Genomic DNA, 17,249 nt, shown 5'->3' with positions numbered 1-17,249 from the left:
GAAGGAAGGAAATAGTCAAGATTAGAGCAGAACTGAATGACATAGAGACAAAAAGAACAATTCAGAGGATCAACCAATCCAGAAGCTGGTTCTTTGAAAAGATTCATAAAGTTGACAAACCTTTAAGCAGACTCATCAAGAAAAAAAGGGAGAGGACCCAAATTAATAATATCAGAAATGAAAGAGGAGAAATAACAACTGATACCACAGAAATACAAATGATCATCAGAAACTATTATGAACAATTATATGCCAAGAAATTTGAAAATCTTGATGAAATGGACAAATTTTTAGAAAAGTATAATCTTCCAACACTGAAGGAGGAAGAAACAGAAAGCTTGAACAGACCGATAACAGTTGGGGAAATTGAAGCAGTAATCAAGAAACTCCCAGCACACAAAAGCCCAGGGCCAGACGGTTTCCCAGGAGAATTTTACAAAACATTTAAGGAAGAGCTAACCCCTGTCCGTCTCAGACTATTCCAAAAAATCCAAGAGGAGGGAAGACTGCCAGACTCCTTCTATGAGGCCAGCATCACCCTGATCCCAAAACCAGATAAAGACCCTACAAAGAAAGAAAACTACAGGCCAATTTCGCTGATGAACATAGACGCTAAAATCCTCAACAAAATATTGGCAAACTGCATCCAGCAATACATTCAAAAGATTATCCATCACGATCAAGTGGGATTCATCCCAGGGATGCAGGGATGGTTCAATATACGCAAATCAGTAAATGTGATACGCCACATAAATCAAAGAAAAGACAAAAACCACATGATCATCTCGATAGATGCAGAAAAAGCATTTGACAAGGTACAGCACCCATTTATGATCAAAACACTCAGCAAAATGGGAATAAATGGGGCATTCCTCAACGTAATAAAGGCCATATATGAAAAACCTACAGCCAACATCATACTCAACGGGCAAAAATTGAAAGCTTTCCCACTAAGATCGGGAACACGACAAGGATGTCCGCTCTCACCGCTTCTTTTCAACATCGTATTGGAAGTCCTAGCCACAGCGGTCAGACAAGAGAAAGAGATAAAAGGCATCCAAATAGGAAAGGAGGAAGTAAAACTATCATTGTTTGCAGATGACATGATAGTGTACATAGAGAACCCTGTAGACTCTACCAAAAAACTCCTCAACCTAATAAGTGAATTTGGCAAAACAGCAGGATACAAAGTCAACATTCAGAAATCAAAGGCGTTTTTGTACACCAGCAATGCAATAGAAGAAGAAGAAATCAGGAAAAATATACCATTCGATATAGCACGAAAAAAGATAAAGTACCTAGGGATAAATTTAACCAAAGACACAAAAGACCTGTATGCAGAAAACTATACAACATTGAAAAAAGAAATTAAGGAAGACGCAAATAAATGGAAGCATATACCGTGCACATGGATTGGAAGAATTAATATCCTTAAAATGTCCATACTACCAAAAGCAATTTATAGATTCAACGCAATCCCTATTAAGATACCAATGACGTATTTCACAGAAATAGAACAGACATTTCAAAAATTTATATGGAACCATAAACGACCCCGAATAGCCGCAGCAATTTTAAGAAAGAAACACAAAGTAGGAGGGATCACAATACCGGACATCAAACTCTACTACAAAGCCACTATACTCAAAACAATCTGGTACTGGCACAAGAACAGACCCATAGACCAGTGGAACAGAATAGAAAGCCCAGAAATAAGCCCAGGTCTCTATGGACATCTAATATTCGACAAAGGGGGCAGAAGCATAAAATGGGGCAATAACAGCCTCTTCAACAAATGGTGTTGGGAGAGCTGGACGGCTACATGCAAAAAATTGAAATTGGATCATCAGCTGACACCATACACAAAAAGAAACTCAAGATGGATAAAAGACTTAAATATAAGTCACAACACCATCAAAGTCATAGAGGAGAACATTGGCAGGAAACTCTCAGATATCCCACGCAGCAATTTTTTCACTGATATGTCTCCTAAAGCAAGGGACATAAAGGAAAGAATAAACAAGTGGGACCTCATCAAAATAAGAAGCTTCTGCATGGCTAAAGAAAACATCAGCAAAATGAAAAGGGAGCCAACCATTTGGGAAAATATATTTGCTAATGATACATCAGATAGAGGTTTGATCTCCAAGATATACAAAGAACTCACTCGACTCTACTCCAAGAAGACAAACGATCCAATCAAAAAATGGGCAAAGGACCTGGGCAGATGCTTTTCTAAGGAGGAGATACAGAGGGCCCAGAGGCATTTGAAAGGATGCTCTGCATCACTAGCCATCAGAGAAATGCAGATCAAAACCACCATGAGGTACCACCTCACACCGGTCAGAATGGCCATCATAAACAGATCCACAAACAACAGGTGCTGGCGAGGCTGTGGAGAAAAGGGAACTCTAGTCCACTGTTGGTGGGAATGCAGACTGGTGCAGCCACTATGGAAAGCAGTGTGGAATTTCCTCAGAAAGCTGAAAATGGAACTGCCTTTTGATCCAGCGATTCCCCTGCTGGGACTATACCCTGAGAACACCAAAACGCCAATACAAAAGAACCTATGCACCCCAATGTTCATAGCAGCACAATTTACAATAGCCAAGTCTTGGAAGCAACCTAAATGCCCATCAGTAGATGACTGGATCAAAAAATTATGGTACATATACACAATGGAATACTACGCAGCAGAAAGAAAAAAAGAAGTACTAAACTTTGCGACAGCATGGATGGAACTGGAGAGCATCATGCTAAGCGAAATAAGCCAGGGGGCGAAAGACAAATACCATATGATCTCACCTATAAGCGGAACCTAACCAACAATGCAAAGAAGCAAGGAAAATATGACCAGCAACACTGAAAGGAAAAGAAATCAACAGAGACAAGAGGGAAGGGGGGCGGGGCAGGGAAAGGGAAGGGAAGGGGAAAGTCAAGGAACATATAGCAAGGACTCATGGACAAAACCAAAGCGGAAGGGCTGAGGGAGGGAAGGTGGGAGGGGGCAAGGGAAAGAGGTGGGGGGAAGGCAGAGACAAATGTATTTAAAAAGTAAATAAATTAATTAAAAAAAACCATCAAAATCAACATATCTTCAAAGAGAATGCTTCTCTGCCTATATTGACTTTCCTAGAATGCTTATAAAATTTTATATTATGAAAAATTCAACTATATAAAATAGTAGAGAGAATAGTGCCATGTATCAACAGTCAAGTTTTAATAACGATGAATTTATGGGCATATTTGTATACCCACTAATTAATCTCCCATGATCACTGGATTATTTTGATGATAATCTCAGACATCGTACCATTTTTCCCATAAATCTATTATTATGAAAATCTACAATTTAATGACTTTTTAGAAACATAACAATGTCATTAGCACACCTGATATTACATAAATAATACCTTAACACAGTTAAGTGTTCAATTTTTGTGTCTCAAGAAAATTTGTTTAACAGTTGTTTTGTTTGAGTATGAGTCTAAACAAAGTCTAGCATTAGGTTGATATGTTTCTTCAGTTTTCAAATACATGGTTTCTCTATTACCTATTTTTCCTTGCAAGCTGTTTGCTGAAGAAACAATTGTTTGCCTAGTAAAACTCCCCCTATTTGGATTTTGTTTGTTGTACCCCTGTGATGTCATTTAGTACAAGATTTATGCCCTGTTATTTTCTGAGAAAATAACACTAACACCAATTATTAACCCCTTTTATCTGCTGTGTGTGAAGTGCTTGATCTGTAAGAACATATTTTTTTAAATTTATTTTTATTTTTTTCAAATACATTTGTCTCTGCCTTCCGCACACCCCTTTCCCCTGCCCCCTCCCCTCTCTCCCTCCCTCAATCCTTCCCCACTTTGTGTAAGAACAAATTTAATCCTTCAAAAATCCCTGGTTTGCATGTGGTAAGTACAAACCTGATATATTTTATGTAATTTTTAAATTACATGACTTTTAAATGGTATGAGAGTAAATATTAATAAAGCCATACTTTATGTGCACAATCTGAAATAATTCAAATAACTCAATTACCAAGAATCACATAATTCTCGCTTTCTGCCGGTGGACGCCTCTGAGTAAGCATCGGTGAAATCTCCTCTCCTGCGGTCGTCATGTCTAAGTCAGAGTCCCCCAAAGAGCCGGAACAGCTACGGAAGCTCTTTATCGGAGGTTTGAGCTTTGAAACAACAGATGAGAGCCTGAGGAGCCATTCTGAGCAATGGGGGATGCTCACAGACTGTGTGGTGATGAGAGATCCAAACACCAAGAGCTCCAGAGGTTTTGGATTTGTCACATATGCCACTGCAGAGGAGGTGGATGCAGCCATGAATGCATGGCCACACAGGGTGGATGGAAGAGTTGTGGACCTAAGAGGGCTGTGTCAAGAGAAGATTCTCAAAGACCGGGTGCGCGCTTAACTGTTAAAAAGATTTTTGTTGGTGGAATTAAAGAAGACACTGAAGAACATCACCTAAGAGATTAGTTTAAACAGTATGGGAAAATTGAAGTGATTGAAATCATGACTGATTGAGGCAGTGGCAAAAAGAGAGGCTTAGCTTTTGTAACCTTTGATGACCATGGTTCTGTAGACAAGATTGTCATTCAGAAATACCACACTGTGAATGGCCACAACTGTGAAGTAAGGAAAACCCTATCTAAGCAAGAGATGGCTAGTGCTTCATCCAGCCACAGAGGTCCAAGCGGTTCTGGAAACTTTGGAGGTGGTCGTGGAGGTGGTTTTGGTGGGAATGATAACTTTGGTCGTGTAGGAAACTTCAGTGGTCGAGGTGGCTTTGGTGGCAGCCGTGGTGGTGGTGGATATGGTGGCAGTGGGGACGGCTCAAATGGATTTGGTAACGATGGAAGCAGTTTTGGAGGTGGTGGAAGCTACAATGATTTTGGCAATTATAACAATCAATCTTCAAATTTTGGACCCATGAAAGGAGGAAACTTTGGAGGCAGAAGCTCTGGCCCCTATGGTGGTGGAGGCCCATACTTTGCCAAAACATGAAATCAAGGTGGCTATGGCGGTTCCAGCAGCAGCAGTAGCTATGGCAGTGGCAGAAGGTTTTAACTGCTGCCAGGAAACAAAGCTTAGCAGGAGAGGAGAGCCAGAGAAGTGACAGGGAAGCTACAGGTTACAACAGATTTGTGAACTCAGCCAAGCACAGTGGTGGCAGGGCCTAGCTCCTACAAAGAAGACATGTTTTAGATAATATTCGTGTGAATGGGCAAAAAACTCGAAGACTGTATTTGTGACTAATTGTATAACAGGTTATTTTAGTTTCTGTTCTGTGGAAAGTGTAAAGCATTCCAACAAAGGGTTTTTAATGTAGTTTTTCTTTATTCTTTTTTTTTTTTTTTGCACCCATGCTGTTGATTGCTAAATGTAATAGTCTGATCATGACGCTGAATAAATGTGTCTCTTTTTTTAAATGTGCTGTGTAAAGTTAGTCTACTCTGAAGCAATCTTGGTAAATTACCCCAACAGTGTGAAGTTAGAATTCCTTCAGGGTGATGCCAGATTCCATTTGAAATTTATTTTCAACCTGCTTGGGCATACAAGCCATTGTCTTCAGAAACCTTGGTGTTGTTGAATTGATAAGTTACTATGTTGTGACCTGGAGTTCACCATTGAAAGGATTACCCAAGCAGAGTCATGGAATTTATTTGATTGTTAATGGTTGTTGGCACATCCTATGCGATATATCTAAATTGAATTATGGTACCAGATAAAATTATAGGTAGGAATGAAGTTTGTGTATCATCCATTATCATGTGTAATCAATAAACATTTTAATATCCTCTTGAAAAAAAAAAAGCATCACATAATTCTCAATCCTGAAGCCTGATTTCCTACTTTGTTAATAGTAATGTTATGATGATCTTACTTTTCATTTCTAGCTGATAAAAAGACAGAATTGCTTATTTTTTTAGAGTTAATTTTCCTATTTTAAAATTATATGATATGAAAATTTTAGTTCCTTTAATAAAATGCTACTACAAATATGTTTGCCTTTCTCGCTACTTCATGGGGAAGGAGTCTGAGCATAGCAGCATTTGTATGTTTCTGGGACACTGGCCATAATGGTTTTCAGTATAATACTTATGTTGTGGTAATACACACACACACAAACTCCCAAATGCCAAGTTCTTACCTCATAAATTATTAAAATTTCAAACTCTTCTCAGCATACTTGTGCATTTTCAAGACACCTACATATTTTTCCTTACTAATATTTTTATTTTATACATTTGGGTTTGTAATTGCTGATCTTTTGTTTTGTTTTTTTAAATGCGCTTTAGTTTAGAGTAGCTTTAGGTTCACAGGAGAATTGAGCGGAAGATGCAAAGATTTCCTGTATACACCCTGCCCTTTCATCCACAGCCTCCTCCATTATTAGCATTTCCTACCAGAGTGGTACATTTGTTACAATTGATGAACTCACATTGATATGTCATTATTACTCAGAGTTGGTGGTTTACATTAGAATTCACTCTTGGTGTTGCACACTAGATAGGTCTGGGCAAATGTAAAATGACATGTGTTTACCATTATAGTATCATATAGAGTTGTTTTACTGCCCTAAAAATCTTCTGTGCTCTGTTACTAACCTTATCATGATCGTCTCTGATTCGAATACCCTGCATGCAATACTAATTCCTAGCCTGCATTTTAAATTACTTTCTTCTATCTCAGGTAGGTTTTTCTCCTTGAATCTTTCCCACCTCCCCCTGAAAGGAGATATACATAAACATCTGTTGCCTATAACATTCCTTCACTAAAAGTTTATGGGCCATAAAGAAGGGGCACAACTTTTATCCAAGAGTAAAAACGTACAGTTACAATTACAGCTTTTTGCTCTAGGAGTTCTCTTAGCAATCTCTTCCCCAGTATTATGTCACTGGCTGCTACAGCCTATCTATTGTCTCAGCCTAACTCAATCTTAGTCTCTCTCATTCTAGAGAGGAAAATTTCCTCCAACTTATGTATGAAAAAAGAAGGGGTGGGGTAGGGGTGAGCAACGGGGAAAAATGCCAGACAACTGTAACTGAACAACTATAAATTTTAAAAAATGTATGAAAAGAAATTCATCCATAGCTCCATATTTGAATCTCCTAAATTATTAAAAGGCTCAAAATACAAAAGTGCTTTTCATATAATACATTGTTTCTGAGAAATTAATGGTACATGTAACTAGCAATGTGTACTTTTAAAAACATTTTATTTCTTAATTACAGTTGACATTCAATATTATTTCCTATCAGTTTCTGGTGTACAGCATGGTGGTTAGACATTTATAAAAAATACGGAACATTCTTGAATTTGCAAGTCACCCCTGTGCAGGGGCCATGCCAGCCTTCTTGGTGTCATTCCCATCTGCGCATGTGTGCTGCCCAGGTGAGCACATGCAATGTTTTCTTATGTATTTGCATGTGATCTGTAAGGCACTGCCTGTATATCAAGATTCTTCAAATTCTGTCAATACCTCTGCAAAGTAAGTATCACCAGTCCTACATTGTGAGTGAGAAAAATATGGCTCGGAATACTAGACATTTAACCTAGGGTTACAGAGTTTAGAGGACCAGCTATAAGGTACCGAGTCCTGAGGTTTGTAATTAGGTTTCTTTGTACAGAGCTATGCGATATCATTTATTACGTTAGTATTTGTCTTTTTTCCCCGTTACATTTTAAACTCACCGAGGCAGATGACATGAACAGGGACAGCCTCCTACATTTTGTAGCTCGTTCATAATGTCACACTGGATGTAATGCCTGTACTCAGAGGTTACAGAGTGGAAAGACTGAGGCAACAAGCTGAAAATGACTTCAAAAGGCAAAATGGCTTCGAGTCAGGTCACGTACACTCTCAAGAATAAGGCCTTGGACACATTCGGGGAGCCAGAGAATCCCCTCTTGTTCCTCCACTTCCACTGCCAGGGTCTCCACTGGGAGACTGAACCTGGAAGAAGATCCTGCACCCATAGCTCCTGCTACATTATCTCAACCATGTTGTTCCCCCCACCTCGCGCACCGTGCTTCCTCTCTCGCAGACTCATGGTGTCCGTAGCCACGAGTGGAGAGGGCCAGGGTGCTGGGCACATGGGGCTGGTCTGCCGCTCCCCGGGCGCCCAGGGATTCAGTGGGCCTGGCCTTGGCTTGTCTGCCTGGACACACCCTGCAGCCACAAGCCCTCTCCTGTCCCTGACAGACCAGGGTGGCACAAGAAAATTTACGTGGTTATATAGCAGGACTTCATCTACAAGGTGAGGCAAACTACATAGATACATTCTAAGGACCCAAAATATGTCTATGGTTTTTACTTCCATCCCTTTCCACTTGCTACCAACCTTAAGTAAGGACCAAGTATTTGGTCTTTCTCAGATACACACGTTAGTGTCTTATTCGAATGCTTTCCTTATTAACTTCCATTTATTCTCCTGCCTAGAGAATTCCTATCTCCTCAAGGGTAAAGAGAAGAGAGAAAAGCTTCTAGTAACATCATTAACTTTTTACATAGTTAAAGTTTTGGGAAAAATGTTTTGACCTTTTGGTACCAAAAGTTTGACTTTTGGTACTTTTGAAATTCAAATTTCTTTTCCCTTAACTTATTTCTTTGTCATCACTTTTAAAAGCTATGTTATAGTGAGTATGGACTTCCTTCTTGTTTTTTTTATTTCTGCTGTAACAAATACACACCAATGGCAGAAGGCATATGGTATCTTTATTGATGCCTGAACTGGGGGACGAGTGGCAGTGGCCAAGGGTGGAAACCAAATGAAGAGAGGAATCTGTTTTAAAAAATATTTTGTTTATTTATTTTTTTAGAGAGGGGTAAGGGAAGGAGAAAGAGAGGGAAAGAAACATGGATGTATGAGAGAAACATCGATCGATTTCTTCTCACACGCCTCCAGCTGGGGGAGCTGGCCCACAGCTCAGGCACATGCCCCAACCAGGATGGGACCAGGGACCCTTGGGTTCAGAGGCTGGCACTCCACCCACTGAGCCGCACCAGCCAGGGTGAGAGAGAAATATTAACCTCATCTAAGATATCAAAATATTGTCAGCCTATATTTTGTTGCTCCTGTATTACTGAGCATGAAATATGACCTGGAAAATAAAATCAAAGGGGCCTGAAGCATAAGGGTTTGCCATTTTTAGCCATGGTCCTAGTTGGCCCTGTGATGAAAGGGAAAAATTCAACAAAAGACCTCTTAGAGGGGGTTTATCGCTCCCATGGAGATAGGGTCACGAAGAATTAGGTGGATGGATGGAATATCCCAGGGATCCCCTTAGTAGGTTAATGACTGAGAAAAGGAAAAGATATCAGAAGGTGAGGGGGAGAATTCCAGGAGTTTGTGAGCTCTGAGAGAATAGCGCCTGAAGTCCCAGAGAAGAGATAAGAGGAAGTGCATTGAAGGAGAGATGGGATATGATGAACTTGGTCAGAGAATAGTGCTCGGCCATCTAGCACGTCCACTCTTCTGTCCTCAAAGACTGTCAATGCACCTGCAATAATAGGGCAGACATGAGATCCAGAGGTCATAGGGGATCCTGTGACATCTTTGTGCTGTTTTATAATTCCACAACTTTTCAACCACAGCTGTGTCCACAGCCTCTTCTCTCTTTCATGCCTCCTGCACTGTGTCTCCAGGTCCCACCTCTAACAAATCTGAGTCCTTACCTTCCCTCTGGAGTGTGACTCACAAGGGCCCTTGGTGTCTGGAGGCACCACCTGGGCGCAGGCCCTGGACAATGAAGACGGTGCCCACCACGATGCCCACGAGGCCCACGGCCAGCCCCAGGGCGCAGACCACAGTCTCTGTCAGCTCTGACATAGGAGTTGGAATCTCAGGCTCTGTAAAAGTGAAGTTGTGGAGGTCAGAATATAGAAGGTTGATTCACATGTGTGTGTGTAAGATGGGGTGGGAGGGGTGGCGTTGGCTCTATGGAGACTTGGTACCATGTTTAGAGAGAATAATAAAGTCTATTATTAGAAATCTTTGAAGTGTAGAAAACAAGCTCTAGGAAATGAATTTAGGAGCTAAAAGGCAGGATGTTCTAACCTGACAGAGAAAAGGAGACACCAAAACTCATGGAAGCCATACACACCCCAGTGTTTCAGAAGTGGCTCGTCCAGGCCCCAGTGCTCCACCTTGCAGTCATAAAAGTCGTCAGCAGAAGGGAGGAAGGTGAGGTAGCTGATCTTGAGGAAGGAATGATCATCCTTGGACAGGAAGCTGGTTTCAGAAACACCCTTTGTGACTGAGTGCCCATTGCTTAGCCATGTGATGTTGACCACAGGAGGGAAGATGTTGTCCACAGCACAGATGAGGGTGTTGGGCTGACCCAGCTCCACGGGAGACTTGGGAAACACAGTCACCTCAGGAACCTCTACGATGAGGAAAAAGCACTAGAATTAGAACGGAAAATAGCTCTGTCCTGAGGTTCCCACTGTGTCCTGGAGCAACCCACCCACCAACATTTCCATCCTGCTTGTGAGCTTCCATACAGTGCCTGCGCTCCATCCCCATGCCCTTCTCTCTGAGGGCCTCCTTGCTAAGGCAGGTGGTCTATGGGACCTCTTCTTGAAGGATTCAAGGATTGCAATATGGGAGCAAGAATCTTTGTACTACATGGAAATATGTGATTTGTAAGAAGGGAGAAGATGAGGGTTCAGCAATTACCATGAGAAGATCTGGAGACTCCTTGGAAAGGAGAGAATTTTATAGAGTAGTGAAGGGTATCGATCTGAGGCAAGGAGGGAGTGAGGCCTGGCATGAAGGGGTAGATTCAGTAAAGAGCCAGACTGGTGGACACACACCATTGACAGCAGCGGTAGAGTTGGAGCGTTTAATCAAGACGTCCAAGTTGTGTTTTGCCGTAGCCACTTCTCTCAGTCCACCCTGTGGGTCAAAACCTCCAAACTGGCTAAACTCAGGCAGCCGCCAGACAGTCTCCTTCTTCTGCAGGTCCACGTAGAACTCCTCGTCTCCATCAAATTCAAAAGTGTACTGGCCCGAGGGCCCGTAGGACTGGTAGACGCTTGTGCCATAGGCAGCAACGTGGTCAGCTGATGAGGTGGGGGTGGGGAGCAGGGATATGGAAAAGAGGGAGAGAAAAGTATCTCATTAAACAGTGACAGAAGAAACTGACTTTGAAACATTGTGGCCTCCACCTTTGGCACAGTTTGTAGACAATTCCCAGGGCCTCCTTCCTCCCCTTGGTTGTCCCATTAGAATCCAGCCTGCCTTTCCATTCTAGTGTGGGTTCTGCAGGAACAGAGTCTCACAGGCTGGCTTGCTGCTGTTCCCTGCCAGCCTCGCTCAGTGCGGGGCACATCGTGGGCTTATGATAAATACTGTAATGGGATAAAACGAGGAATGAATGAATGTTTGTGGCATTAGCTTTCCTTCCCAGAGATCAAGTTTATGTCTGTCTGTTTATAAGTTTTTCTCTCACTTAATTTCTTCCTCAGTTAATAGCACATTCATTATGGTTCCTCTCCCCTCAGGGCTGGCTCAGAACGGAATCCTTCTATACAAATGTTCCTTCTTAATCTTTTTTTTTTAAAACCAAGAGAAAGCACACAAGATCTTACTATTTTAAAAGACTTTCTTTTACTATTTTAGGGTATAAGAAAGAGTAGGATAAGGACAGTGACAATGTTACAAAATATATAAAATATAAACAATGCTTCTAAGTTCTCTGTTTTTGTAACAGTAGTAATTTTTAGAAGAGAGCACCTGATTTCCTCTGAAATAAACATGAAAATTTTATTAGAGTTTGGATTTCTGTTATTTCCCACTCCCTTTTCTCTTGAAGGACATTATTAAACCTCTCCTTTCTCTGCCTCCACACTTACATTTGCTGAGGACTCAGGGTAGCTCCTGGCCCTGCACTTCTCTGAGGATAGAAAGCAGGTGGGCAGGCAGCACCGGCTGACTGTCCAGATGAGCCTGACTGAACAATTTGTCTAGACACATCTGAGCCTGTTACCATTTCCTCTTCCCACGCTTCCTTATTTACTGAGTGCCGGCAAGGTTTCAGACACTGCGAGGAGCAGGGAGTAAAACATGGATCACACACTGTCTCTGCCATCAGGGAACTTCTTGAATGGGGGGAGCGTCAGGGGAGTCAGGGAGCCAGTACGGTGTGCTGTGCTGAGTCCTCCACAGACACCTCATCTGCCAGTCAAACCAAGCGACATGATCCTTTCAGGTTCCTGGGTCTTCACAAAGGTCTGTTTTTCTCCCTGAAATTATCTTTTAGGATTTCCTGGACACATCCAGTTCACTTTTGAAGTTTCTGCTTAGTGACGAACTTTTTAGCTAAGTTGTCATCAAACATATCTTTGACCACATTATGATCTCCAACTCCTCCATCCAAATGTCCTTCTTTATAAGTTTATCTGTTCCTCATCCCCACTCAGCATGACCCCGTTGGTTGGTCACTTAAAAGGTCCCCCAACAAAACCTCTTTATCCTTGTAATGAATGTCTGACTCCTTTTTCAAACATAAATGGTGAGGTTATTCTTTTCCCCTAGGATTTATCCTGACGGCCAGCTGTGGCCGGAGCACCTTACACTGCTGGGCCAGCTGGAACCAACAGTTTCACAGTTTCAGCCTCCTGGCTCCACTGTCCTGTGTTCCTGAACCATATGTCTCCATCGCTAACCTGAGCGCCCTCCAGGGGGCAGACAGCGTGTCTTTCATCTTCGAATCTCCAGCACTTCGCTTGCTGTGTGCTCAAACTGTGTATTAAATGTCAGTTGCTATTCTTGAGGATCACAGAGATTTGGGGGAAGACGGACAGACACAAAGGCAGCAGAATCCTATGAAAATTAGACTCAGCGGTGACCAGGGCTGCATTGTGTGTGAGTCCTAAGCACTGTTGCTTAAGTGGCACCTTTTTTATTCCCTTATAACAGTATTAAAAAGTCATATTTTATGACCATATTGGTATAAAGACAAATATAGTCCAGGCTAAATTAAGATAGTTTCTTCTCAATGGTGGAAAGAAAGGGAAGGGACTAGACAAAGAACATGTACGAATAACCCATGGACACGGACAACAGAGTGGGAATTGACTGTGGGAGCGGGGGCTGGGGGTGGGATGGGTCGAGGGTGGTAAAGGGGTACAAATTGAGACAACTGTAATAGAATAAACATGATTTATAAGTTAAAAAATAAATTAAAAAATGACATAAAAAAGATAGTTTCTTCTATCCTAAAAGTTCACTTTTTTCTAATTTTAAAAGAAATTAAAGTATTTTCATTTCCTACACGCATCTCAGGCCATTGGCTTGGTGCCCTCTGTGTTCACAGGTGAGTCAAGCCTGATCAGGGCACCCTGGTGTCGCGGTGAACAGGAAATTTGGATGTGCTCTGGAGAATCAGGTTACACTTCCACTGCCAAAGAAGGAATGGGAGCAGCCACAGTTAACAAAGTCATTGAAGATTAGAGTAACCTCTATTTCACTTCCCCTTTGAACAATGTCTTTGCTACTTTGGTTTTTACAAACCCTCTCTCCATGCCAATGAAACAACAGGGGAAAGAGCCAGAGATGGGTCCTTGAAAGAAAGGAGGTTAAGGGAATGTAGGAGAGAAGGTGGGAAGAGGTACACAGTCAAGGTCGAGGGACCCAGGGGACCAAATAATTACTCTATGCTTGCCCGTTCTTCCTCCTACAGAACTTCCTTAGATGGGATGAAGAACAGGCCACTTGGGCTGACAATTTGAGACTAATATAATTTAATTTACCAAGTTTTCATCATAAAGTTCTCCATTTTAAGATAAAGACATTTTCTATGTTATTAATGAAAAATTATAAAGCTAATCTAAAATAAGAATAATGTAAAAATAGTAATATCATTGACATTATAGGTCTTCATTACTTAGGAAGTACATCTACATACCTATTTTACTTGATATTTGTGAGGTGACACATAAGAAGTAACTGAGATTAACTGAAGACCAGTCCCCACCTGTGCCAGTTCTTAGCTTGGAAATGTATGTAAATCTGAGACAAGGCAGAGAACCCTTCTTTACAGCTGCATAGTATACATAATTCACACAACTCTTTGCCCTAAGATAATCTACAAGAGAAATGCATAAAAAGCTCCAGAAGTTGTTCAGAAAAATTTGGGAGCAATAGTACATGAACTTCTAGTAAGAAAATATTCACTCCTGCAAACGCCCCTCATCTCTGAGGCAATCATGCACGAGTGCCACAGGGCCCTGCAGGCCACCTTCACGGGTCCGACATCAGATGCGCAGTAATGTCCTTGGTGAAGTGTGCACCACACACGTGGCAAAGAGAGTAGGCTGGGGCTCTGGTTTTAAAAACAAGGAAGGACCATAATTTTTGGATCTGCTTAATATTAAGAATGCCTTTGAGGATTATCTACTTGTTTCTATGTAGCTACCTCTTTTACCCTCCAACTCTGTTTCCCAAGTCTCGTCCCCACAGGGCTTAGCGGTGCACTCACCCACAATGTCTTCTCCTCCACAGGGACTCATCATGGTGGTCAGGGCAAGGGTCCCCCAAATCAGAGCTCTGTTGAGGATCATCGTCTTCTCGAGGTGGTCTCAGCAGTTGCCGTTCTGAGTTGCAGAGCAAGGGTGAGGACCAAGCTGAGAAAGAAATCTAAAAACACCCAAACCAAACCCTGTAAGTCAGGTTCTGGCCAATCAGAAAAATCTCCTATAATGACACCTCAGTTGCCAGTTGAAAAGTTTGTACACAGAGGCCTGGCAGGGATTGGGAAATCCCCTGGTTCTGACGTAGCCTCCACACAGGGTGGACTTGAGGGATCTTCTGTGAAAGAAGAGAGGCTATTAAATCAAAGTCTTCCCTCATGTGTGTATGTCTGCTGGTGGCGACAGGGGTGGGGATTTCTGAGCAGCCGCATGGATAGATGTGGTCACTACTAATATGATGTCTTTTGGGGTTTTCTGGGTTACAACCTCCAAGAATTAGCCCCTGAGTTGATTCCCCTCCCTGACAGCCCAGCCCACTCCCCATTCCCTGGTCTCCATGTGTGGCTTAACTGTCTTTCTTTTTGTATCCATAATGCATATGGACTCTAAATTTTGAGCTGACCCACTCACCAAGGGAATCACTGCTTGTGGTTGCCAAGGAATACTTTTGCCTTTTCTATTTATATGAATCCTGTTGAGTAAGTTATTATTCTTTTTCATGTGCTCAGAAGCTCCAATATTTGCACCTGGAGCAATAAGAGGAGTTACAGTGGAGTGCTGCCTACAGTAACTGTATGACCTTGCGTGTGAATTTTTCCTGCCTCGAGTACTCTTCATACTCTGTGTTTTCGTGCTGCCCATGTACATGTAAAGGAAATTTGGGGACATTGACTATAGAAAAGAAAGCTCTCCTGGCTTTTTAAAAAAATTGTTATTATTAGTTTTCTTTTTAAGAATGTCATGTAAAATTTTGAGGGTAGAATGAGGGGAATTGCTGTGACTTAGAAAATTGATTTCTTTCCCTTAACTTGCTGGATCTTTTTATATTCTTTATCTTGCCTTGAGGAATTTCCATATATTTGTGAGGGACTATGGAATGAGCTAAAGCCACAGGAGGGACACTTATTTTGGTTTAGAAGATTTGATTTTCTGTGTGTATGGCAGCCACAAGGTAATGGGGTTCCATTTAGAATCAGCCTCCCTGTCCCTGTCACATGGCCCTCAGTTTCTCAACATTCTGTCTTACCTCATGGTGACAGCGACTCTAAGGAAGGGGAAATAGGAAAGCCCTGTGTTTGGGAGCTTCCTGGTGCTATTAACCAGGCCTGGTGTTACCAGGAGCTGGCCTGGTACTCACAGCTAGGTTTTGGTATTTTCTTGAACATAAACAATGTAATAGACTGTCAGTATTGGCCAGTCACTCTGTGCCTATGATGGGTTAACATAGAAGATACAGTTACTCAGTAACTAAGTCTGAACACGAACAAAATGTGAGCATTTCTGAACCACAGAAATGACCAAGCACACCTCTCCCCCGATGACAGGAATGATCACTGCTTTTCTTTAAACTTGTTTTTTTTTATTGATTTGAGAGAAAGAGAGATATTTGTTGTTCCACTTATATATACATTCATTGGTTACCTCTTGTATGTGTTCTATCCAGGGATCGAACCTGCAACATTGTGTATGAGGACAATGCTCTAACCAACTGAGGCACCTGGCTGGGGGTGGCTGCTGCTGCTTTTTGATCAATTAAAGCATTAGCTCTAGAATGGTGTTCCTTCCTTCCAGGTAAAATTCATTAAGATACTCAATTATGAACTACCCTACCCCAGCCCATCACCCATTTCCTAACAGAATCCAATTAAGAACAAAGTGTCTGTTTCTTAAATCCTTCTCAAGATCACCTCACACAAGCTCAAACCTTCTGAGTTTAATGATCATTTTTATGTGTCAGGTAGGTTATAGTCCCCAGTTATTCAATCAAACATTAATATTTTGTAGATATGATTAAAGTTCATATTCTGTTAACTTTAAGTAATAGAGGTTGTTATCCTGGATCATTAGAGTGAGCCAGCTCCAACTAGTTAAAATTGCATCTGCGCTGAGTCTTCCCCGAGGGAATAGATTCCACTTTGGGCTGCAGCTTCAGTCCGTGCTGAGTTCCAGCCTGCCTGCCGCCGCCCCCTCCCCTGCCCCGACAGTATGGATCTTGGGCTTGCCTAGCCCCCAACAATTGCATAAACTAATTCCTTGCAAAAATTCTCTTTAATAAACATCTACTGATTTTGCTTCTTTGGTTCCAATACCTTCTTACTAAGATGCCTCACAATTCTCCAAAGTTTTCTCCTTCACTGCAATGAATATCAACTAGTCCATCCACACGCATGCCCCTGGTGGCCTTTGGCTGGAGGCATTGACAACGCCTCATTAGGTTGTTGGGAGCAATATACATAAACTGCACTTGAAATGAATTCTTAGGACTCTTAAAATATAGTGTTATACTTTAATATAAGACCTATTTGATAAGGTCAACCTTGAAGCACAGAGGGGTGAAGGAATTTGCTCAGATTCACACAGCTGGTAAGTGACAGAGATGAAATGTGACAAGGACAAGCCATGAGTCCTTTTTGGTGGAGGGAGGTCTCCTTCTGTTGGGAAATGACTGGCCTGGTTTCAGGAGCTGTCACCCTGCCAACAGGCTGGAGGGCCCCAAGGCTAGAAATAATCAGGAGGCCTTGGAGAAACAGGCTCCTG

At 41.9% G+C, this 17,249-nt stretch overlaps 1 protein-coding gene, 1 non-coding gene and 1 pseudogene across 2 annotated transcripts; 1 reads left to right on the top strand and 2 right to left on the bottom strand.

Moving 5' to 3' along the window:
- Positions 1 to 4,063: 4,063 nt before the first annotated feature.
- On the top strand, positions 4,064 to 5,178 carry LOC129066984 (heterogeneous nuclear ribonucleoprotein A1-like; annotated as a pseudogene).
- A 2,131-nt stretch (positions 5,179 to 7,309) lies between these two features.
- Positions 7,310 to 7,416, bottom strand: LOC129068000 (U6 spliceosomal RNA). Its single transcript, XR_008528821.1, has one exon. It is a non-coding gene; the product is annotated as a U6 spliceosomal RNA (small nuclear RNA).
- Positions 7,417 to 8,825: 1,409 nt separating this feature from the next.
- LOC129067352 (SLA class II histocompatibility antigen, DQ haplotype D alpha chain-like) lies at positions 8,826 to 14,641 on the bottom strand. The gene is made up of 5 exons (XM_054569173.1): positions 14,501 to 14,641; positions 10,833 to 11,081; positions 10,121 to 10,402; positions 9,693 to 9,866; positions 8,826 to 9,517 (listed from the first exon to the last, which is right to left on the bottom strand). Exons 1-4 carry the CDS (start codon positions 14,580 to 14,582, stop codon positions 9,712 to 9,714), a joined length of 768 nt encoding a protein of 255 aa, XP_054425148.1. The 5' UTR covers positions 14,583 to 14,641; the 3' UTR covers positions 8,826 to 9,517; positions 9,693 to 9,711.
- Positions 14,642 to 17,249: the final 2,608 nt, after the last annotated feature.

Source organism: Pteronotus mesoamericanus, unplaced genomic scaffold (genome assembly GCF_021234165.1).
Source record: "Pteronotus mesoamericanus isolate MK-2021 breed Mesoamerican mustached bat unplaced genomic scaffold, CSHL_Meso_final contig_20, whole genome shotgun sequence".
Lineage (NCBI taxonomy): Eukaryota > Metazoa > Chordata > Mammalia > Chiroptera > Mormoopidae > Pteronotus > Pteronotus mesoamericanus.
This window is presented reverse-complemented; position numbering and strand designations above follow the sequence as displayed.